Raw genomic sequence first — 25,975 nt, forward strand, 5'->3', positions numbered from 1 at the left:
GCAAAAAGCACCATTGGAACAATTTTCTTGTAAATATTTTTGGCAATATGTTTCAATGGTAAAAGAGAAGTTTTACCAAGATAGATTTCTTGTTGTGGCATAAATTCTTGCATTTCTGCAAGGAGGTGGGCGATCTCCTGGGAGTCCTTGTTGATGCTACACAGTTCTTCTTGATTAAAATCTGGTGTTATTTGCTTGCAGAGCAGTATTTGACTTATGACATTTCCCAAATTCGAAGGACCCGCTCGATTTTCTGCAAAAACACGAAAAAAAACAATTTTTAGGTTAGTTTGCAAATTTAGGTTATGTTAAACATAACCTCAAATGCAGTAAAAATATTGATATTTTGAGATTTACAAACAGTTTTAGATGGCAAAAGGAAAAAAAAAACAACGAAGAAATACTCTTGAATGTAGAGTCTTGTACTTCTTCGTGGTTTCCGTTTTCTCTATGACAATCTAAAACCGTGAGAAAGTCTCAAAATTCCAAAATACACATGATTCCAAATTACCCCATCTTATCCTAGTGTGAGAATTTTCCTAGTTTTTCGCTTTTTTTATTAAGTTTTTTGGTGTTAAAATAACACTTAAAATAATTAAAGGAAGTAAAAGGTTTCCAGGTAAAAATGGTTGAAATCTCTAAAAGAACGAAACTTAACCTAACTTTGAAGTGCCAAGGAATGGGGCTTCAAATATCCCTGTCCTTATTCAGAACGGCAATTCTCAGAGAAAAACAAACGTGATAGAATTAACTTCTGACGTAATGATGCATAACAAAAAATTGCGGTTAGAATTTAAATTTTTGGAATAAGTTTCTTAAAGGTTAGAATTTCTTATATTTCTTACAATTATAATGTCTAAAATAGCCATAAAATTCCATACAATCTTTTTTTTATTTTCTGCAGTTTATAGTTTAAGACAAACATAACCTCACATTTCTTTTTTTTTAAGAAATTGTTTCACTCCGAAACTTTCTCTTCAACTTGATTTTTGAAGGTTAAGTTGAATAACCTCAATTATTTTAATGAACTGCAAGGCTTGAGCCATTGTTCTCACGGCAAGAACATTGCTACAAGATATCTATTTATTTATTAATCAAAACAAATTTAATGCATCATCTTACATTGTTTCATTATATTAAAAAAAAAATAGAGAGTGAATAATATACAGTAGAGTCCCACTGTAAACCATCGCTCTATAATCCACAATTTATCGACCGTTGATTTTAAAACATTGATTTTAAGTTAGGTTATGCTTTTTAGTACGCAACATGCAATGTTGTTATAATTATTTTAATATTTTTGGCAAATTTTATTGAGTAGTTGTGATAATTGTGATCCATAATGAAGAGAAAGAAAGTGGAAGCCGTCGAGCAATTTCAATACTAAAAGTCGTTGATAATTTTAAAAAATGACAAGGACTATAGTGCGACCCAAGTGTCAAATATAGAACCAAATACGGACTATAGTGAGACTCTACTGTACTGACAAATAGTAAGTACCTACCAAGAAAATATATTACCATTCACAGTTCTGGTATATAATTTATTTATAATCCTTTCATTTGCCAATTGTTTCACCTCCGATGCACTCACTTTAAGTTAAAAACTAGTTCGCAACTTTCTCTTTATTTTGATTTTTTGAGGTTAAATTGAACATAACCTCAATTTTTTTTGCAGCAACTAAGAGACTTGAACCAGAGATCTCACGGAAATAGTGTAGCTTCAAGATCTCTATTTGTTTATAAATCAAAATCGATAGGGTCCGCTCCTCTTGCATTGTTTAAATAATAATAACAATAAATACCAAGAAAGTACATTGCTATTCTAGGATGTAAAGGAATTGAGAAGGCCTTTCATTTGGCAAGTGATAACCTCCAAATATTGCATTAAATTCAAGTAAAAACTGTTAAAATCTTCATACGAATTGAACTATTTCTTCCTTGACAGAAAATAACCCAAAATTCGAATCTTCGAGGTTATGTTTCAAATATTTTTATTTCAGCAGTCTTAAGTTTCGGTTGACAAATTTCAAGCATTTAATAAATCTGCAGCATAGAAAGAAATAAAATGAATTTAAAGCTTAATTTGCCAAATAGTTAATTTGAATTTTCAAGTTTCAACCAAGTATAACCTCAAAATTTTTCAACGAAAAAAAGGAAAAAATCTCAGTAAATTTTTCAGTTATTTCATTTGTAAATTAACCTTTAAAAATTGCAGTTAAATTATGTCAAAATCGGTAATATTTTAATCGAAATAGAACTTCTTTTTCTAACGGAAAATATTCCAAATGTAAATCTTTGAGGTTATGTGTCAAATACTTCAGCACTAAATTTCTATCTTTTCTATTGTCTATTTATAAGAATTTAACAATAATAAACATCAGCTTTATTGCAAAAATTATAAGGAAAACTAGGTCAAAATGAGTGAAAATCACAACAAAATCCAATTTTGAGGTTATATTTCAGTTATTTAACCATCTCTACCTATATTCTATATTTCTTTTAACCAAATTTGAACGTTGAATAAAAAATAAACAAAATCTCAAGAATATTAAAGAGAAAAAAAGATGAACGAGAAATAGATTTTTAGGTTGCATTTTAATTTTTGCAACTACCTTTTAGCTTTTAGCCTTTTTATCAAGCTTTAAAACCTTTTAGAAGTGCATACTATACTGCAAATAGACAAGTATACCTTGTCCTTGATAAAGATTTTAAAAGACTTCGATTTTTTAGGTCATATTTTGAAAAACTTTTATTTAGGATTCTTTTGGCAAAGTTCAAAGAACATAATTTCACTGGAGTTGAATATTAGCCAATGAGGTGTTTCTTAATATAAATAGAAACAAAGATGTGAATTTAATTTTTAAGGTTAAGGCTTTAATAACTTTTAATTTTAGGATCATTTTAGCAAAGTAAGAAGATTCTAAAAAGTAAGTCTTCGTTAAGAGCGTCTATTTGAAGTAAAAATAGATAAATTGGAAGAAGTAATAATAACAATGTGAATAAATTTGATATTTGAGGTTATGTTTTAGTTGGTTGCATTTAACCTCTTTTTCAGAACTTTATTTACAAGTAAATATGAATTTTATTAGTTCTTTTTATTTCTTTTTTCCTTTGGTTACCGGAATTATTTATAGTGCAGTTCCTAAATGTTTTTTATTTAAATAAAAAAAAAGGATTCTCTCCGTAATGAATGTGTGAATCTACCCCATCAACACCAAAAGCACTCTAACTTTGTGCCCCTGTAACATCGAATGAGTGTTACGATTGTTTAATTAGATCTACCTTCAAAGTTACACATTTTTCCCCATAATTTTGTAAAAATAAAATTTTAATTTTGAGGTTATGTTCAATATTAATGACCCTCAATTCCACCTAGTGCAATAAATAAACATAGAGATTCTTTTATAAACTTTCAACATGTTAATAAAAATTTTTATTTGTCGTTAAAATGTTTGAATATATTTTTGTATACATAAAAAAAATGCAATAATGGCAATAATTTTATTTATTCCAATCACTGACTGGACGCGGAAAGTAAACAAATGCAATTGAGTTTTTTTTTTACTATTTTGCATTTTATATACCACGATGGTTTTGCAATTTGGAAATATTTACCATAGTATCCGGACATATCCATGGGTATCACTTGCACTAGGCGGTAGCTTTTGATGAGTTCTCGCAGGAAAAGTTGCGATAGATAGAAGAGGAGGACTAAGTGTGGATTATCAGCAACAATTCCTTCAGACACAGCTCTGTGGAACAAAAAAAAAACAAGATACAAGAGACCATTTGCTAAATCAACTAATAACTTTCTATTTAAAAGTTAGAGGCAATGGAAACCAAACCATTAATTTAATGAGATGAGAAATGAGGGTAGGATGTAAAGCTTGTAAATCCCCATTCTTTCTTGCAAAAAAAGCTCTCTCCCACTCACTTGGACAAAAAAGCACATTTGAAGATGTGAAGGATATTTTCCATTCGGCAAAATTAGAGTCTGCATATCGCTCATTTGGATTGTCAGAAACACAACTAATTTTGAGGAGCTTTTTTTTAGTAGGGGCTGTAAAAGTTTCAATTTGTGGATAATTATTTCACGCTATATAAACTGTTTAATAGTAAAATTTTATTCTAATGCATTTTACAGTGCTTTAAATGGAAATCGCCATAGGGATCACTCTAGGGATTTGGAACTATTTATAAATTCACTTAAATATTTCCCAAAATTAATTATTTGTCTAAAAACAGTTCATTACCGACTCATAATCCATTGGAAATGGTTCAGATTTGTCAGTGATTCCAAGACCTTTTCAACGAACCCAAACTTTGTCCTTTCTGTTAAGAAATGCACTTTCTAGAGTCGTTTCAAGTTTTGACCTTGACAAATCCGGAATTAGGAATAATCCAAGGACGTTTTCATCCAAATATTTCCTATAACTGAGTTGTTCCTATTATCGGTCCATAGCCAATTGGAACCGGTTCAGATTATTTATTAGAGATTCCAAGACTTTTCTACGAACCCAAAGTTCTTCATTTTGGTTAAGAAATACGCTTTTTATAGTGTCCTATAGGAAATATTAGGCACATACGAATATATCATTGTAATATTCCTAATAACGAATTTTTCAAGGTCAAACGTTAAAATACTCTAGAAAGCGTATTTCTTAACTAAAATGAAACACTCTGGGTTCGTTGAAAACGTTTTGGAATCTCTAACAAATCTGAACTGGTTTTAGTTAGTTATGAATTGATAATAACCCTTTTGTGGTCCGATAATTAATTTTGGCAATAATACGACTTTATAGCTAGTAAGATTATCTAAAATTAATTATCGGTTCTTTAAAGATTCACTATCGGTGCATAATCGATGGGAGTCGGTTTAGCTTTCAGAGATTCCAAAACCTATCCATGGAACACAAACTTTTTCCTTTCGGTTAAAAATTATGCTCTGTACAGCCTTTTTGACTATTGATCTTGAAAAATACATTATTAGGAATCGGTGGCAGCCAAAATCTCGAACGCCAAAATCCCGAAAAGCCCAAAATTCCGAAAGCCAAAATCCCGAATGTTCAAAATCGTGAAAGGGATGAAATTAGTACGGATGTAATCGTGGGAGTAGCTATGACACTTTTAAGAATTCGAGATTTTGGCTTTCGAGATTTTGGCTTTCGGGATTTTGGCTTTCGGGATTTTGGCTTGCAGGATTTTGACCAGGACCCATCAGGAATATTTCAAAGATGCTTTTCTATATTCCTAATATTTCCTATAATTTAGTTTACTTCCTGTAAAGTCGAGTTATAATTCATTTGAAAGATTACCCAAAATTAATTAACGGTCCATTAAAGGATTTATTACCGATCAATAACCGATTGGAACCGGTTCCGATTTGTTAAGGATATCAAAACCTTTCCAACAAACCCAAAGCTTTTCATTTTTGGTTAAGAAATACGCTTTCTGGAGTATCGTATGTGAAATATTAAGCACATACGAAAATATCCTTGAAATATTCCTAATAACGAATTTTTCAAGGTCAAACGATTAAAATACTCTAGAAAGCGTCTTAACCAAACTGAAAAACTCTAGGATCTATAACAAATCTGAACCAGTTTTAGATAGGTATAAACCGATAATAACCCTAATTAATTTTGATAATAATTCGAATTTACTCAGTAAGATCACCCAAAATTAATTATCGGTCCATTAAAGGTTCACTATCGGTTAATAGCCGATTGGTGCCGATTTATACTTGTCAGAGATTCCAAAACCTTTCTAATGAATCCAGACTTCCCTTCCGGTTAAGAAATTCACTTTCTAGAATCTTTTGGACTTTAAACCTTGAAAAATCCATTATCAGGGATAATTCAAAGACACTTTTATATATTCTTTATATATTCTTCTTTTATATTCTTTTTATATATTGGGTCATCGGTGACTCAAATATGAAATTTTTCCTACGATCTTCTAAAGTTATGCTTTGCACTAAGAAGCCAGAAAAAGTGATTTTTTCTGACCCCCGATTTTTTACCTTCTTGTCCTTAAATGGTTAGAACTAGTCCCTGGCGAGTGGCCTTCAAAGTTGAAGCCAATTTCTTACTTTCACATACAAATGCTTATGGGAATTTTTCTGCACTCGTGACCGTAATGCTAATTATTTAAAAAGTGAGAAGTTTTTCCGTATTATAAGATACCTTTCCGTATGGAGGGATAAATATACTAATTTTTGTTTAAATAATTTTTTTCCTTGGAGCACTGTGAGCTGAGTCCGAGATCTATTTAGGAATTGGCTTCAAATAACTCCATATAAAAAGACCAACTTGCCTGGCATTTGGTTTAGAAGATAACCCAAAATTAATTATCGGTCCATAAAAGAGCAATTACCGGTTTATAAGCGATTGGCAGTGGTTCAGACTTGTCATAAATTCCAAGACCTTTCAATTGATCCCAAACTTTTTCCTTTCAATTAAAAAGTACACTTTCTAGAGTGTTTTTAAGTTTTGACCTTGAAAAATCCGTTTTTATAAGTGCTTCAAGGACATTTTCTTACATTTCTGAATTTTGTATAATTGAGTTACGCCCTTGTAAATTCAAATGAGCGATATAGAGGCTATTTTCTGTTCAGCTCTCTAAATGATTCTCGTCAGTCATTTGGAAGTTGGGAGAATTTTGTAGTTAAGTGAAAGATTGAAAAAGTATAGCATCTTGCAATTTTCTTCACCACACAAATCCCACTCCTATTATCCTAGGGGGATTTATTCCAATGTGGCCAATTCCAAATTAGACACTTTAATCAAAAAGAAAACTCATAGCACTTGGATAAATTACCATTTTGTGGTAATTTAACGTGCCAGATTAAATGATACTTTGCTGGGATACGGAGGAAAGTTTCCCTTTTTGGGAGGAAACACCCCAAGAAGTGTAATAGTAGAATTTCGACATTACTAAGAGTGAATTAATATAAATTCTCAATATTATTTCAACAAACTCTTTGAGATGTGTGTATTAGTAGCAAGAATAATATTTACTTAAGGACTTCACATGATATTGTACGTGAAAGGAATTCATTATAACCCCATCCTCCGCACAAACCAAAATATTCGATTAATTTTAATGAAGTGCCTAATCAATTCCACATGATAAATTGAATTTAAATACTCTTGCTCAATTTTTTATCCCATTCCCGTATTCTTCAGAAACTTGCTCTTCTCCCGCAACTTCCTCAGAGCAAGAGAGTGAAGAAAAAAAAGATTAATTTCTTTGGTGATTCCTATCGATAAAGTGGAGAAGCCCTCAGTGATTTGGATAAAGTCACGAGGGGCGGGCTTTTCATTTCCCTGTTGGCGGAAGCACTAGGAAATTAGGTACCTTACCTACCAATTTTCAGAGGTGTTTTTGTATACAAATTTTGTGCTCATTTATTTTCTAAGGATCCCCCCAACAGCCCCCCTCCACAGAATGTGTAATTTGATAGGGGAGGAAATTATAGGGGCAATTATCACTAACAAAAAGCGTCACACTGATTTTTTCTGTCCTTTAACAAGGAATCACTCGTGTAATTTCTTAATGAATTTTCTCTCACTTGAAAGGGAAATTAATCCAAGTAGAAAGGGCAGAATGCCACCAGGAGACTTAATAATTCGGTTGGACAGGATACTTGTCAAATGAAGTATCGATTTTGTCAATGTGACAAAAATTAGGGAAGAAAACTCAAGAGAGGATATTTGATCATCATATTCTATTATATAAATTATTACATTAACTTTGCAATAGATGGCGGTGTCAGTTACTCGTCTAAAGTAATATTAATCCTACATTTTTGACACAATTGTGCTATATATGGATTTTCACGTGCAAATACAGGGATTAATATGGCTTGGTAAAGCGAAGGACGTACCCTTATTAATACCAGAGACAATAGAATTCCCCATTCGTCTAAAGTGGTATAATTTTTCAGAATACAATTTTTTATACCAATATACTTATTCTAGCGTCAATTAAAATGGCTCCACTCGTCTGAAGTAACAAAATTTCTCTTTATAACTAAGTAATAACTTGAAATATCATAAACTTGTCTAAAGAATGGTATAAACTCCATATCTAACACTAATCCTAATGTATTTAATTGTAATAATTGACATTTTCTCAATGGACGTTTTTTATTGATAAAATTCTTTTCTTTTATACTTATATTGAAATATAAAACCAGGGCATGACGTTTCATATGTTTCTCATATGTTTCTAGCGTGCCGAAAAAACTTTTGAGTTTATTAGCTGTTTTCTGTCATTGTAGAATGAATTAGCAAAAAATACTAATACAAGATAAAAGCCAATTTAATAACGAAGAGGCAACCAAAAACCCTAAACTGCGTAGTTTTGGAGATATATCGTGAAATGTGTACGAAAACAGGGAAAGAATTACACGAAAACCGGTCGCAGTTTTCAGAGCTAATGTCACCCCCATATATAAAGCTGTCAGCAACTCGTCTAAAGTTATACCTTACATCACTATGTTTCTTTGCAAATGTAAGTGGATGATAAGCACTCCACTGATTTTGAGTTATACTTTCTCATTGTGTTATTTCACATTTTCACCGGGAGGAGAAAGTCGAAAGTAGCAGAATTTTATTAACTCGTCTAATGTATATTATAAATTTTACACATTATATTAACCTGCTAATTAAATTTCCCATCTTCAAGGAAGTAAGCTGTAAAGATTTTGGAAATACAGAAGTTATTTTTCTAAATAATTTAGACGATAATTTTTTTTTATTAATACGTCTAAAGTAGGACCAGTTTCACATGTAACGCTGATGTGTTAAAAAAAATACTTCATGTGATGGGACGTGCTATGCAATTCTTATAGCAAAAAACGTGAATGAAATGAACTCGTCTAAAGAAGTACAAATCCTACATATATCGCTATGGTGCTAAAAAAACGAAGTTCAGTTCTGAGATGAATAATACCGAATAGAATTAAGGTTTGTTTTTATACATACATGAAAAGGTATTGATAAAATGAACTCGTCTAAAGATATCTAAGTCCCATATACCGTGTCAGAGTGTTAAAAAATATCTAATTTGATAAATAAATGTTCACTAATCTCAGAAAAAATTAGCGATTTAATTTTTAATCATAATAGAAAATATAAATCGAAAAATAACTAGTCTAAAGAAGTACACGTCTCACACATACTGCTAGAGTGTTTCGAAAGACAATTCATTTGCAAGTTGAGTATTTAACGGGCATGGAAATATTATATTGTTTGTGAAAAATTATATTAATAAAACTAACTCGTCTAAAGTGTTATAAATTCTACATCTAATAGCCCTTTTAAGGCGATGAAAATATTTTGTAATTCCAAAGAGATAACTTCATAAATTTTAGTATAATTGAAGTAACTCCATGTAGTTTTTGTGGCTATCTGTAGTAAATACCAATGAAATTACTTCGTATAATGTGGTATAAATTCTACGTCTGATTAACATTGTGCTATATAGGATTCCTAGCTCCCAAGAGAAACTATAATAAATTTTAGCATAATAAGAGTTATTTTCCTGAATTTTTTATACTAATTGGTGGTAGATATCAATAAAACAAAGTCGTCTAATGTGGTACTAAACCCTTTTTAACTCCAGTGTGAAAGTCCAATAGATTTAAGTATAATAGTAATTCGTAATAATAAAATTAGAAATATCAATAAAAGTGGTATAAATACTCTAACACTCCAGATACTGTAAAAATAATTCCAATTACGACTTGATAACTTCATATATTTTAGCATAGTTGAAATAATTATGTTTCTTTTTGTTTGAAAATTGTAATAAATATTTTTAAAAAATTGTTTCGTCTAAAGTGGTATAAATTTCATATCCAATTGACATTGTGCTAAATAACATTTTTAACTCTAAAGAACACCCGTTAGTAGATTTTAGTATACTCAGAGTAATCCACTTTAACTTGTCATACCAATTAATAGTAGACATCAATAAAATAAACTAGTCTAAAGTGGTATAATTCTCTCATTTAACCGCTGGCAGAAAGCCTCTTAGACTTTAGTATTCAGTACACGTTATTCTTTTTTTATAGCACTTTTATTAATAAGTGTCAATATATTTTTAACTCGTCTATAGTGGTATAAATCCTGCATTGGATAACACTCCAGATATTGTAAAAATAATTCCAATTACAAGTTGATAACTTCATATATTTTAGCATAATTGAAATAATTATGTTTCTTTTTCTTAAATATGTAATAAATATTTAAAAAAAAATGTTTCGTCTAAAGTGGTATAAATTTCATATCCAATTGACATTGTGCTAAATAGAATTTTTAACTCCAAAAAGACACGTTAGTAGATTTTAGTATACTAAGAGAGTTATTCTCTATAATTTATTATACCAATTGATAGTAGACATCAGTAAAATAAACTCGTCTAAAGTGGAATAAATCCCATTTTAACTGCAGTGAGAAATCTTTTTACATTTTAGTATTTAGTAGAAGTTATCCTCTTTATTTTTAAGGTAATAGTTATCAAGTGTCAATAAATTTTTAACTCGTCGAAAGTGGTATAAATTCCATTTTAACTGCAGGGAAAAAGCTTCTTGGATTTTGCTATTTAGTGCAAGTTATTCTCTTTATTTTTAAATCAATAGTTATCAAGTGTAAATAAATTTTTATCTGGTCTAAAGTGGTATAAATCCTAGATCAAGTGACACTGTGCCAAATAGCTTATACATCAAGGCAAACCCTTCACAGAGTTCAACATAGTAAAAGTTATTTTATTCTCATATCAATGGGAAATAAACTTATTAACTAGTCTAACGTAGCATGAATCCCACGACTGACATCAGTGTAATAGCAATTTTATTCGTAATTTCCATAGGAAAACTGACAGTTTTCTGATGACAAGAATTTGTATGAGGAGGAAAAATGGTTTTTATGAAAATATTCCATTCCTCGTTGCGATGTTGTCTTTTGTATAAATCCTTATCATTTGAGATGAGAACCGTGTGCTCGGATGAAGAATGTCAAGTGGAATAATAATAATAGGAATTCTTGAGTAATTATTTTCTCGCACACATAATTAGCTCCATCGAGTTGTTGGTAGAGAGAACTCATCCCCCTATCCCTCTGCTCATTCACATTTTAATTACACACACATTCTCTGACGTTTTTGTACCTCCGGTGTGTATGTCCCTGGTTTATTGGGCAAAAACAAGGGTTTTCCACCCTCATCGCGAAGTGCTACGGCAAAATTTTCTGGCGTCAATGTGGAAAAGTTCTCTTCCACCAATTTAGTACAGGGTTCTATGCGGAGGAAGGGATAGGGGTTTTTTGATCTTTGCCTGAACTCAAGTATACGCACGAGGTGTATCAAAAGATGCGACAAACCCCGGATCATATTAATATTCCACCCATTTTCCCTAACATTGGCCGGTCTTTGACACCTAATTTCATCCAAAACAAATATTTACACTTGACTGCATACGACACTCATTCATCATCATTGGGATGTATGTCTGTATTTCAGGGCCTGAATTTAATGGGGCTCAACCATTTATTTTTGGCAAATGCTAAAAGGTGGGGTGTGGGAGAAATAGGTCTGCAGCAAAATAACATAATACCACTCAGCAATTGTATTTCACATTTAGCTGATGAATTAGGAAAGCACAATTTTTGGAAGGGAAATGTTTTTGGGGGGCAGAATGGGAGATTATTGTGGTGAAATTTCATCAGAAATTTCCGTGAGATATTTTACAAAACATCACTTTCATGGCAAGGTTACAACTGGGGAGTTAATTTAAATATAAGCCTCTTTAATATTAAAGTATTCTTTTCTCCGGATTGAGAGGGTATTTTTTTAACGACTTTTTTCAATTGGATCAGTATTAGACCAGTTTAGACGATTTTGATTCTCCGTTTATCCCTTTCTCTCATTCAATATCGGTAACTGAACTCAAAATTTTCAATCTGCTTTAACACTTTAAAATAAATGCTGCTACAAAGTTTTATAAAAAAAAACATATTTAGACTACTTTAGACGAGTTTAATTAGTAAAGGGTTTCAACACTGCGAAATGTTTGAATTCGTGACTTAGATTTTAGATTAATACATAGATCATTACAGTTGCTTGGCAATTCAAAGCATGGAAAGGGAATTGTACTCATCGTAGTATAATTAACAGCTCATATCCGGTTTATAACCGATTTTAATTGGTTCAGATTTGTCAGATATTTCAAGACCTTTCTAAAGAACTTAAATTTTGACAAATTGGTTGAGAAATACGTGTTCTGGAGTCCTTTTAGTTTTTGAACTTGAAAATCGCTTAATGGACTTATTCAAGGCAACTATCGTATACGAAAATTTGTTAGACTAAAAATATCTACTTTAATATCTCGACGAATATCGAAGCATAAGTGATACAAGTTTGATTTTATATTTTAGTATTGCAATTTTACTTTGAGAAATAAATATAACAAAATTCTTTTTGTAATCACTAATATCAAATTTTCGTCGATGGTCTTGAATCAGTTCTAAATCGATTTAGACAAACTTATTTTAATAAAATAAATTAGTTCTTTAAATGACTGTTCCTGTTCTTTGATTTATTCTTTCTTTATTTTTCCTCCAAAGATTGAAAATATAAATGAATTAATGAAATTTAGACGATTTTAGTCTAATTTTATTTCAACAATTTTAATTTCAATCATAGTCGTGAAATAAAAAAATCAACAAGTTGTAGGATGATTGAAAACCAGATTCATAATGTCAATAAAATAGTCAGTCAGTTACTCGTCTAAAGTATAGTATGAGTCATAATCTGAAACCATTATTGTGATTTTGCTTTTGAGTTTAAGTAATATTTGTTTAAGTATTATTTATTCTCTTTTGTGCTTAAGATAACGTTTAACTATTACTAACTCGTCTAAAGTTGAGCGAGACACATATCTATCACAATAGTGCTAAATAGCAATTTTAGCTTTGAGAAGAAAATTTCACTGATCTTTACTTACTGTCTAGAGTACTAATTTATCATTAGTTAACAGTATCTTAAGAACTCGCCTAAAGAATTTCGATCCTTCACATTACACACATTATCTGATATTTAAAAATACTAAAAGTTAACCCCTTTATTGTTTATAGTAGCTCTATTGTAGGGAGTTTATCATCTGTAATACTTATAGTAAAATTGTAGTCCTAACAATTCGTCTAAAACCTATGAATGTAAATTAAAAGACCAATGTACTTCTAAGTAACATTCTAGGTTTTAAGTAAGAAAGTTTTGCAAGTAGTATTCGAATAATATGAGATATTTTCCTAAATACTTATTAGAGGTGCCAGTGTCTTAAAATCGTCTAAAGTGGTATAAATACCCTGATATTAAATTATTAAATAGTATTTTAAAGTACTATAAATCTTTATTGATTTTAGGATTGTAGAAGTAATTCTATATCATTTTTATGGAAATATGTCGTAGACATAAAAAATTAACTAGTCTAAAGTGGTATAAATTCTGCGTCTAATTAACATTGTGATAAAAAGACTTCCTCTCCCAAGGGAGTCTATAATACATTTTTGTAATCCAAGAATTATCTTTTTTAACTTATATCAAGTGATAGTAGACATCAATAAATAAACTCGTCTAAAGTAGTATAATTCCCTTAATTGCCAAGAGAAAGCTTCATAGATTTTAGAATAGTACAAGATACTTTTTTTAGCAACAACTATGAAGTATCAATAAATTTTTAACTCATCTAAAGTGGTATAAAGTTTTCCATTTTTTTTTTTTTTTTGGTTAAGTGACTGCATATATTTCCGATTCTATACTGAATCAAATTCAGCATACTTCTTAGACTCTATGACGTCTTTTTATTTATCAGCAATTAAAAATATGTTCTAGTAATATTAAGTTCTTTTGTAAATTATGTAAATCGATATTAAAACAATTCAAGCAAATTTAGTTTATTTTGAATTCATGATTCTAATTTTCCGGATAATGAATCTTGCTATTTCAAATACAATTTGAAGTACTACTGACACCGAATTATCAAACATTTCAAATTTTATCGCATCGTAAATTTTCATAGGGGGAATTGGGGCTAAATTAGGAACTTCAGGGACTTCAATTGAACTATACAGACCCATATTTATAATTCAAGGAGGCACAAATTAAAGTTATTAAGAGGAAGACAGGGGCCCATTAAGCCTAATAAAAAGTGAAGCTATTTTACATCTTTCCTTGTAAAAATTTTGCAGCTATTGCACCACGACTTAAACAAATTTGCTCGTAGTTCTTGTATAATTTTGGCGAACATAATGAAATATGTATTTTTAGACAGCTTTTAATGCACGATTTCGAAATATATCAGACTGATAAGTCAATTCTCTTTAGGAAAAAATTTGCCGATAGTTTTCAATGCCTCTATGCAAAAATGTATGGAAAAATGAAATGGCGAGAGGCCCCTGGGAAAGGCTTTAAGCGTTCGCAAATAAACAAATGGGACACCGGTGTCCCAAAAAAAAAACTATTTTTCGGACTATTTAGTGCACAAAATAACTTTCTATAGTCTAAAAATTGTTTTTTGCTTTTTTTGAACAATTCTTTTTACAACAAACAATTTTTTTGACTAGAAAGTTATTTTGTTCTCTAAATTGTTCAAAAATTAGTTTTATTTTTGAGACACTGGTGTCCCATTCGTTTTTAAAGGGTTAATAGCGAGTTTTAAAAGACACATTTTTTGAAAAAAAAATGATTAGATTCATGTAAAGAAGAATAAGGGAAAATAAGCCGAAGCCAGAGGCTGAAAACCTTCCCCTATTGTATTTATCTGACTAACTTAACCCCGGTTTCCCCTATTACAGAATAATACATATTGTTAAAGTTCTTCTCTTCACATTTCATTTAGGGAAGTTTGTTTTAATTCGCCAATTGTTATGAGAGAAAAATTGTGGGGAAAACTTTCTTCTCAATTGTTCTAAATTATCTGCCTTTCTTTTTCATCTTCGCACTTCAGCACCCCATTTACCCATTTTCTTGGTATATTTTTTTTTTGGGGAAGGAACTGTAATAGAGGTGCGATATATATAAAGAATAAAGGAGGAGAAGGAAAGAATATTATCCACTTATTGAATTATTCAGGAGGATATTAAAGTGAATTAAAATTTTTATGAATGGTGTCACTTCCACTTCATGGGTTTTTTCTGTAAATTTTATGTGATGACATAGAAGAAGTGCACAAATGTAATTTATGAATTAGATAAAGAGTGGCCAAAGTTGCGCGGAGTGAAAGAAAAGGGAGTGAAAATGTATTTTCTATTGTGAAAATGGAAGCTTATGAAAGTGTCATGCTTCTCATCTATAATTCAAGTTGATTTTGCGCTAAAAAATGATCATCATTCCCTTTTCATGGCATTTTTTTTTGATATGTTTTATCCAAAAATTTAATCTTGGTGGTAGAGAAAATACAAATCAGCGTATTTCACTTTCTCTTTCGCACTTTCACTCCCAATTCCAACCACCCAAAAATGGGAAATTCACACACTAAATCCATCACATGGAATAATGTGGCAGGAAAAAGGCTTTTCTTTTTAGCGCCCACCAATGCGTGCTGCTTTTTCCCTCCATCCGCCAGCATCACGTAAAAGAGAAGGCAAAGAAATCAATTTTGCATGGAGAGCTTTCACTTCCTTCTATCTCTTGTGGTATGTTCATTTGGAAGCCAAAACACATACTTGATTTTTTTACGACCTATTCCCCCATGCTCCTATTCCCCCCAAAAAACAGGCCAATACCATGAGGAACCATGGAGCATTTTGCATTTATTTCAAGTGTTAAGCATCATTTGAAATTCATGGTGGTGTGAATTAAAAATCAAATGATATTCTCAATTCTTTTTTTCTCGATCCATAACATTTTGAGGCAATATTTGATTCGCTTCAACCCTCCAGATTTTTTTCTACCATCTCCCTTATTTTCTGAAATTGACCATAAAATAAAACTCTTCATTGCGACAGTATTTTTCTGTACATTTTCGTGATCTGAATTATTGATTTTTATTGTTTTGAGAAAAATAGTAGCAATAAAGAAGTAAAATTATACACAGGATGTTCAATGAGGCTTCGAAAAACAAAGCTTAGAGAAAGCTTAATACCATAATTTTATTTCTCTGTTTTATGGGTTTTCGTTCATGTTCAAAAACTACAAAAAAGGGATCATTTTGCCATAAAAAATTGACCAGAGAAACTGCAATGCATGGCTTATTGTGAAATTTACGCTAGGCAGGCCAAAGTACGGAAGTCTCATACCGCTCATTTGGAATAAAAGGCGCACAGCTCATTTTAAACAGTTTTTTTAGGACACAGCATAAAAGTCGACATAAAATTGGTTTTAAGGATCCGAAATTAAATTTAATTTATTCTGCATTTGATTCTTTTTAAATCTAATACAGTGTGCAGAATAGAGGTTTAGCCTAGTTGTCCAATGTCTCGAATTTCTAAACATCTGTCTCTTGCAGTTATTTTTTTAAATTTGGACAAGTCAATTGGTAGTTATTAAAATTTTCCCAAAAATATCGCTTGATAAAAGAAATCGAAACAGTCAATCCATTTTCAAAACGGAAGTTTAAAGCTTTTCTAAACTAGAATTAACTGAACCTAATGCGGTCTTCAGACTAGAGGTTTAGCCCATACAGAAAAATATATTTTGTAAAAATGTTCTTAAATGTTTGTGAATTCCTATGGGGGAGTTACGAAATGCTCGTGAATCGTATAACCCACAAACAAGTTCGTAAAATTTTGTTCACAAACATTGTTCGTAACATGATTACTTGAGGAGCATTTTATGTACTTTTTTGTTCGTAAATGTTCGTAAACACATAAAAAAATGTTCGTAAAATTTTGTCATTTGTTCGTAAATGTTTGTTTTCCTATCGAACATTTTACGAACAAATGACAAAATTTTACGTACATTTTTTGTGTGTTTACGAACCTTTACGAACAAATGTTTGTAAACGTACAAAAAATCGTACGTCAAATGATCATGTTGCGAACAATGTTTGTGAAAAAAGTACAAACATTTACGAACTTGTTTGTGGGTTATACGATTCACGAGCATTTCGTAACTCCCCCATAGGAATTCACAAACATTTACGTACATTTTTACAAAATATTTTTTTCTGTGCAGTTTCCGAAGGTTTCAAAATCCTAAATAGCGAGCAATTTTGTTGCTTTTTGAGAGCCTAATTGGTAGTTTATCTTTAACAATACAATCCTAAGTTAAATTTTTCCATAAAATTGTCATTGATAAGAAATTAGAGCAGTTAAGTCATTTGGTTAAGCCTTAGGTCTGAAGCCCGTATAAGGCCAGCTTCTGAGACTAATACGGGCTTCAGGCCTAAGACTTAGCCATATGGCTTAACTACTATAATTTCTTATCAGTCATGATTTTTGGAAAAATTTAACTTAGGGAGTGGATTATTAAAGATAAGTGACCTATAGATTCTCAAAAAGCAATAAAATTGCTCGCTATTCAGGATTTTCATACCTTTGGGAACTGGGCTAAATCTCTAGTCTAAACACCGCCTTAGCTAAGTCTCCAAATTTTTCGGCTTAGCCACAATTCTATCTTTTCAGACTATGACTTAAGCGCTATGTCTCAGCTATAAGTCACTAGTCTGAAGCCCATATAAGAGATTTTCTAAACACAAACACAATCTTATTCAAAACTTTAAGCTTGTGTTCAGTTTGTGAGCTTAAATTTATTGAAAGTCTCGAATTTCTAAATATCAGTAGACTGCAATTTTTTATATATAAATAAATCAATTGATCCTTATTCAAACTTTCTGAAAAGTTTTGTCTGACAAGAAATTAGAGCAGCTGAGCCATTTTCTAAATTGGAAACAATCACACAATTTATTAGGCATTACTTAATACTTTAGTCTTATGAGTTTCTAAACTCTCATAACGGCGTTATCACACTTGCACATTAAAATTCTAATGTGTTTCACATTAATTGTCGGTTGTGAGCGTCCAAATATGTTATTTGTGTCTTTGAGTCACTTAATATTTGGGGTTTTTCTATTTATTGATAAAGAAGTGGACTTGGCCTGCAAAAATAAGTTTAAATTTACCTAAAGCATAAATATTTTTCACATTAACAAATTAAAGAGAAAATCGCATTAATTTTTCGCAATAATGCTATAAATCAATTTATATCAAATTTTGCGGGCCAAGTCTACCTTTTTATTAACAAATAGATCAAATTTTGAATATAAAATTATTCAAACACACAAATTACACGTTTGGACTCTCACCAGCGACAATTAATGTGAATCATATTAAAATTTTAATGTGCAAGTGTGATAACACAGTTAAACTACGGAGGTTTAGCTTAAATATATTTTTTTAATAAAAGCATACATATCTGCTTTGCTGAATCTAAACCTTAATTTCTGGATATCAAAAAAAACTTTCCAAAAGCAAGCTTAATCTTCCTCAAAGCTTTAATCCTAACTTCACTTGTAAGCTTTAACACTAAACCTACCGAGCGTTTTTGGTCGTTTTTCGGTCAAATGACAAACCACGGTAGGCTATAGTCTAAAAACCTAGTCTGCTGCCTAAAAACTCCATAGCAAAATGCCACGGAAATTCAATAAATCAAATTGAAATAATCCGCACAATTTAACGCTAAAATCCAGGAAGTTTTCCATGGAATTTGGAGTTGGAAATTCCATTGAAATCATAGCTCTCATAGTGGAATTTCAGGTACGATCCACTGGAATTCTAGCGCTAAATTCCGCGGAACTCCACGGAATATTTATATGAAAAATTGCACGTGAATCGTCCGCGAGATAAACCGGAGAAATCTCATGGAAAATTCCACAATCTTTCCACAGGGTTTTCCATGTACTTTTCCACTATTCTTCCCGAAAGTCTAGCAAATAAAGTGGTATTATGATGGATAATTTGTTTTAAAACCATCTGCAAAGATTTTTAGTGATTCTTATTATAATTATAATAAAATTAATTATGCGACAATGCGTTTCTTGTAGATAATATGAAGTGGATTACATTAAATAGATTGCTGACCTGAAATAAGACTGTTTTTATGTAATTTAATGTGTAATTTAGGAGAAATTTTTTTTATAAAATATTTTTTTATTATCTAAAGTATTAATTCGTTATCACTGGTTTAGAAAAATATATTAAAATCCTCGTGACCTTTGTTATTTCTTTAATATTCAGAAATAAAAGCATGAGATGCATGTGACAACTTCATAATTTCTCCATAACATTTCGGTGGAAATATCCACTTAAAATCCACGAACATTTCCATAGAAGTATTCCACAGAAAAAATCCTCTAGAAATCCATGGGAATTTGTTTGGAATATGTTAATGAAAATCCCTATGGAATTTTTCAAGGAAAGATACTGGAAAATTCTGAGGAATTTTTCGCTTGTTTATTCCTATTCCGCTTTCTTTTGCTATGGGGAAAGGCACTTCGAAATTCGATCAGGAAGTATTTTAGCCATCTTGCGCACGATACGAGAAGTCACTGAGAGAAGGTCTCAAAATAAATGAGTGTTGAAATAAGTGTTGAAAGAACTCCGCACGGAGTGAGACTTCCTATTACACTCAAACCCCACCTTAAGGGTTGAAACAAAATTTATTTTTTATGAATTGGTGTTGTGAATAGGCTCAATAAGGCTTGCCTGAACGCTTGTCATGCATGAGCATAATGCGTGTTGGAGCAAGCCACATATTTTTATAATGAGTCTAACTCCAACACTCAAATAATTGTATTTCGAGTGCATAATGAACACTCGTGAATGTTCAACGAAGCAATTGTCAGTGCGTCACTTCAGTTTGCGCAAATTCTTCTCTGTTGTGGATGGTTTTGATTTGTTTCGTGATATTAAGCCAGTTTGATAAAAACAGTTTCAAGTTTCAAGTGAAAATGAGCGATAATATCAGTGATATTGAACTTTCACGAGGACGTTGATGTAGAGGAGTCTGTTGTCCCAGGCGCCCCAATACAGGGTGCATTCTGTGGAAGCTGCCGCGGAGACATTGAAAACTTCACAAGGAGAGGCAAATACCCTCTTCTTTGCTGCACAAAATACTCAGTAAGTACAATATTTTCGTTTCCAAAACTGTCCAGAATGCCTGAGAAGTGGTCTAGCTTAGTGATTTACGTGGAGTCTCGTGTATTCAAAGAAAAATGTAGAATGTTAATCTACAAACATAACCTTATTGCGTCACACCGGGTGATATCCCAAAATTTCTTAAATTCTGGAACCTTATAACATTAAAACATTTTTATATCGATAAAAAAATTTCTTTTCCTGCCTTTACTGGCTATTTCTTAGAAAGAAACTATGTTCTGTGAAGATATTGTGTGAGCTTCTAAAAATTGATATAATTTCAGGCTTCCGGAAAACTTCTATTTTCAAGAGACCACACTCTCCTCTGTTATTGGATTATTTAATATCCTCTTTTTCGAGTTTTTCCTAACTTTCAAGTTTGCCTCTAGAATCTAAATACACAATTTTTGCACCATATCAATTGCAGGACAAAATCAGGTTCCGCACTTCATTAAATAATTGGCGCAGACATCTAAACTCCAGAAGTGTTGGAAATAAAGCTGCTTCCTTATGCTGCTGTGAAAAGGTGGCTTATGTATCCAGTGACCAAATTGAAAAGGCTACCTATTACATCCCTAGGCCATCTTGTGGATATCGATACATTTGAGGAACTCTTTATGATAAATATCGAAACCTGCGACGCAGTTACATTAAGAAAGGTTACATCAAAAAGAGAGCAAGAGTGAAGCCAGTCACTTTTTAGATACATGAGAGTGAAGGTTCAGATCCTGGTACGATGTTTTGTAGTTTTATTTTACATTGCTTTCTTAACATAATTTTAATTTTCAGCTCTTGTGAAAGGATCCTCATAAGAGGAACTTAAATTGTGGTTGTCTTTAAATTCTGAGCCACTGGAGCAGGTCCAAGAAAATTGGACTAATACTTTTCCTCTGAGGTGTCCATCTGGACATCAGCACTACGAGTTAACTATCGAAGCCAGTGTCCAGTTTTCAAAACGGCAGTTGCACTAATCTTGGTAAGTGCTCTGAATAATACGCATGCGAAATCAAGATTTAATTTTGATATTTGTTTTCAGAAGCATTTGGATTTTGCGATAGTAAACCCTGTAGCAGGATCATTGGAAACACATTGGAAAATTTTTTTGCGGAAAATTTCTTGATCATGTGTCTGGAATTGAAAACAAGCACAATGCTGAAAATCCAAGTAAGATTAAGAAAAATTATAAGGCTTAAATATTAAGGTGAAAAAAATTTATTTCTCTACAAAAAAAAACCCTAAAAGATTACAGATTCGATTGACATAGAATGCATGCAGAATAAATGTCAGGTACTCATTAGGCATTAAAGCTTCTCTAAAATTTGTAAATTTCATAACGTCTGAAGAAATATTCTCTCCCAGCATAATCTTTCATGTTAAAACTCCATTAAAAGTAGGAGATCTTATTTCAAGTATTGAGAGCTGTGACTTAGATTTCTTTTCATTTGCTTTTGGAATTTCAGGTTTAAAATATAATAATATTCCATACAGAGAAGATCATATATTCCACATTAGAAAGAGTCAGGAAACAATTTTTTACAGAATTAAACATTTCCTCGTTGATGAAGATCAGCTAGAAGTCTATGTAGTATGTTAAGAAATAATCACTTATTTTTTATAACATTACTTTGCGTACCAATATATAAGGCCAGAAAACAAAAATGTTAATATTTTATCATTATTAAAATTTTATGAGCATCCAGTAAAAATTGCTACTTTGCACAAGGGAGAAAAATCAATGAAAAAGAAACCATATTTTTAAACAATGTAATAAATTTAGTAAAGTTTAGATAAGTTAAATAGATTAATTTTCTCAAAATGTTAACAATATAATTTAGCAAAATAAAAAAAAATTGTTTAGAAAAAATGTGTTATTATTTAAATATTTAAAAAAAAACGAAATTTTAACGAAAAGGTTTCTGTATACACACTGTAAGGTTTGGAACAAGCCTCACTCCACCTCACACTCGATGAGGCTTGGGAATACCCTCAATGAGTGTTACACAAAGCCTCGAGCGTAATACCAAGCCTCACCTGAGGGTTGGTTGATTCGAGTGTTGAATTTGAGTTGTGATAACACTCATTTTGTGTCCTGGTAACACTCAACCTTCTCTCAGTGTAAATAGAGAATACGAATCAGCTTTTAAATTAATTACAGGATTAAGGAAAGTACTTTAAATTTTTAAATAAAATAATAATTATTAGACTATAAAAACAAAACTTATCTGATGATTTGTTCAATAGGTAATGAAATTAGGAAATTTGAATTAAAATGTTATTAAATTTCCATAAATTTCACAGTTTTGTTAGCAAATAGTGCTTTTGTGGGAAAACTAAATTTTCTCTTCAATTTATTGAGGGTATTTTGTGAATTCAAAGCCTCAAATGTAATATATAAAATTAAATGGAGCATATTTTAAAGTGTGTTGTTGTTGAAATAAATTGTAGAAAACTTCTTGACAGCAAAGAATGTGTCCTGTAGTCATTTAAATCATCCTGCTAAATCCACTTTAAAGTGTAAATTAGGCAAATAGGATAAGTATGTGTGAAGAGATGTCTCGTTTAAAATATATTGCCGAAAATTGCTTGATTTCTCAAGCATGGGATTGAAGGGAAGAAATGTTAAGGGATCTGTGCCTTGCTAAATAAATATATCAATTTGTGGTGCTCTGAAGAAAAGGGCCCAAGGGAAGGGTTTTGGGGGGAGGGATGGAGTTCACAGGGAGGATGTGCGTTAGCAAAGAGCGTAGTAAATTTGTTAATGTCAAGCCTAAAGATATAGAAGGAGGTGGAATTTAAGGGCCTATTTTATCCTTTTTCAACATATATATAGGTCCCTATAGAAGGCACATAGTAAAAGTCAATTAGATAGAACCACATACTATGGATAAAGTTGTGTGTGTTAAAGTTGATTTGTAGCACTTAATATCTTCATTATCTCAATGCTATAAATAATGCATGAACATGAGGTGTCCCTGGTATTTATCATGTGGATACAGTTGATGTTTGTCACTCCCGTCCCATTTCTTTAAATATTTAACCTAAAGTGGATGAAGTGGGTGCATTTTCGGTATAAAGTAGAAATTATACTCACGTTCGTATTTGTGGCAAAATGAGGGATGATGTATGTCGGCAGGCTTCCACGAGGGAAAATCTAATCTTTCGGATTTTCTCACGCAACTCTGGACAATCTTTGGATTGTCCCACGTGTATGAGCATATCACGAAATAATGCCACTTGACTGTTTATATCAACGATGAGCTGAAAAAAATCAAAAAGAGAAAATAAAAAACAAAAATTAGTTATTGCAATTATTTTGTGTTACCTTCAAATATTCTTTCTCTATAATTGATGTTGTCACATCTTGAAAATTTAATAGGACTATCCCAGTGGAAATTCGTGAAATGAATATTCTACCAGAGAGAAATTCAAACCATTTCACTTCAATTAAGGATATTTTGCGAATTTTCCATCCACAGTTTCTTTTTTTTTACCACAAACAGTTGCTTCAGGACAATTTAGAAGCAATCTCAAGTTTCTAATATGCTCCGTTTTTTAGCCATTTCCCTGCCTCATTGTCATTGAAATTGTCACAAGGAAGTGTATTTAAATCGGTAAATTGTGAAGAAATTTACCTCTCTCCTGCCCTAAAAGGCTGTATCGGAAATTAGGAAAACAGAAGGAAAATTAGGGAAACAGTGTTTACAGGCGGAGTTTTTCCAAGAGAAAAGAGGTTCGAAGATTGATTTCGAAAGATAGGGAACACATTTTTACTTCTCGTTTCGTCCGCGTGGTGGCTAAAGTATTTCTTTTTCGAATTTTACTGTGAGAAAAAAAAACAAAACAACGAGACCCGTAATATTTCCGTCATATTATTAATTCTCTTCATAACCACTGACTCTTGCCATTCACAAGTTTAAAAAGTTCGAAGATTTATTTAAAAAATAAACAAGAGACACTTTTACTTCTTGATAATTCCGTGGGATGGCAGAAGTATTTCCTGTTCGAATTTCGAAGTGATCAAGAATTAAAATGTGTCGGTCTTCACTTTGTTGTGAGGGAAAAACAAAGACATTTATTAGATACTTTCAATCACTGAATAGTTCTATGACCAATTTTTTACCATGATATTTCATAAATTCTCCGCACCTTCTGCGAAAATTTAGTTCGAAAATTCAAAACCGAATTTGATTTCTTCGAAATTCGACATTTTTTTTTAAATCAATTGTGGTCCGTATACCTTTTAGACTAGTCCCCAGCGAGTGGCCTTCAAATTTGAAGCCAATTTCTTACTTTTCCATACAAATGCGTATGGGAATTTTTCTGCACTCGTGACCGTTACACGATATAATATATCTTTTGATATATTTTGACATATTATGTCAAAATTGAGGTGTTCCTTGTGTACAAGGCTCTGGTCCTTGTAAAGAGGGATTAATATACTACTCCCTCCGTTCCAAAAAAAGTCTTACGTTTGCTGATACATTTTATATGAAAGAATGTACGACTTTTTTGGGGACAGAGGGAGTATATTTCCGTCTAAATATCTTCTTGTTCTGAAAAGTGTAGGCTGAGTTTTCGATAAGTTTGTGAGTTGGCTTCAAACGTTCAACAGCTCCATATAAGAAAAACATTTCGTCGGGGGTTAGCTTTTCGATGGGGAATCTTTTAATTTGAAAATTCGAAAATGGGATTTAAACTTTCGAAAATCAATGGCATTTCGTACAGAGAATTTCCTTTGCCTTTAAAAAAAGACACTTGGAAAATAAAATTCTGCAAATGAATGTAATTTCTAAAAATAGCCTAAATATACCGCACATCTGCGATTTGAGTGGCATTTTGAGGATTTTTCGATTGTTTGTTTGTTAGCACTAGCTTCTCCCAAACGGTTAAAGTCCTTGTTGGTATTCAAATTGACATCACAAATGTTTCCAATGTGGCACTGGTTCTCTTTAAGAACGCTCCTACACAGTAAAAAATTCTTGGCTACTTTACCATGATTTTCATTGTAAATTTTACATTAATCATGTAATCGTGTGTACTAATACACATTTGTGTAATTTGTACACATTTTATCTGAAAACTGTGTAAGTTGTACACCTATTATTTGAAAACTGTGTAATTTTACACGAAATATGCTGAAAACTGTGTAATCATTCCCAGTTGATTACACGGTTTACAATTACAAAAAATTTAAATTACACATTTTCAGATTACACGTTTTGTTGAAATACATAATTTGTGTAACTGTACAAGAATAATCGTGGTAAAAAAAACAAACCAACGATTATCCTTGTAATTTTTATTTACTGTGTAGTATTAGAAAGAGATCTATTCGTCGGAGAATAGTATCGTAGCGAGGTTAGGCGATGAGATTTCAGTTCGTGTTAGTTCGTCAGGAGGCGAAGACGTAGGCTAGAAGGAACTCTAAGCGTTCTGTGAGAGAATTTCTAGTGGTCAAGGCACACATTCCCGTGCGTTGTCTTAGAGTTATTAGTCTTCATTTCCCTGACGGTTCTTACATGCAGAAGTAGACAGAAAATTTTGACCCTTTTTGATTTCGGTTTCATCTCAAAAATATTGTATTGAAGATTTTCGCACAAGCCCTTGTTTGCTGTCTATGTGACGTTTTCAAGATTTTCTAAAAAAAAAAATGTTTAGTAAAACAGTGGCACTTTTGCATGTATACCCTGGACAAAATTCAGATAATGATTATAAAAGGATAATTTAGACTAAAACCAATTTCTTTTAATAACGACTTATTAAAAAAGTTCTTAAATTCAAGTGGAGTTTTGTAAGAATAAGGGTAGCATTTTTTTAATTCAATTTTTATTCTCA

At 31.6% G+C, this 25,975-nt stretch overlaps 1 protein-coding gene and 1 long non-coding RNA gene across 4 annotated transcripts in view; one reads left to right on the plus strand and one right to left on the minus strand.

The window, feature by feature from the left end:
* The window catches only part of LOC129807834 (regulator of G-protein signaling 7-binding protein), a 116,926-nt gene that overhangs the window by 539 nt on the left and 90,412 nt on the right, over positions 1-25,975 (minus strand). For all 3 annotated transcript variants that reach the window (XM_055857383.1, XM_055857384.1, XM_055857386.1), the window contains 3 exons: positions 23,232-23,398; positions 3,618-3,754; positions 77-253 (listed from right to left, as the gene is read on the minus strand). In XM_055857383.1, the coding sequence (XP_055713358.1) occupies positions 77-253; positions 3,618-3,754; positions 23,232-23,398 (481 nt within the window). The remainder of the gene's footprint in view (positions 1-76; positions 254-3,617; positions 3,755-23,231; positions 23,399-25,975) is intronic.
* Positions 19,805-21,333, plus strand: LOC129807836 (uncharacterized). The gene is made up of 3 exons (XR_008752331.1): positions 19,805-20,122; positions 20,568-20,871; positions 20,930-21,333. It is a non-coding gene; the product is annotated as an uncharacterized LOC129807836 (long non-coding RNA).

Source organism: Phlebotomus papatasi, chromosome 3 (genome assembly GCF_024763615.1).
Source record: "Phlebotomus papatasi isolate M1 chromosome 3, Ppap_2.1, whole genome shotgun sequence".
NCBI classification, from domain to species: domain Eukaryota; kingdom Metazoa; phylum Arthropoda; class Insecta; order Diptera; family Psychodidae; genus Phlebotomus; species Phlebotomus papatasi.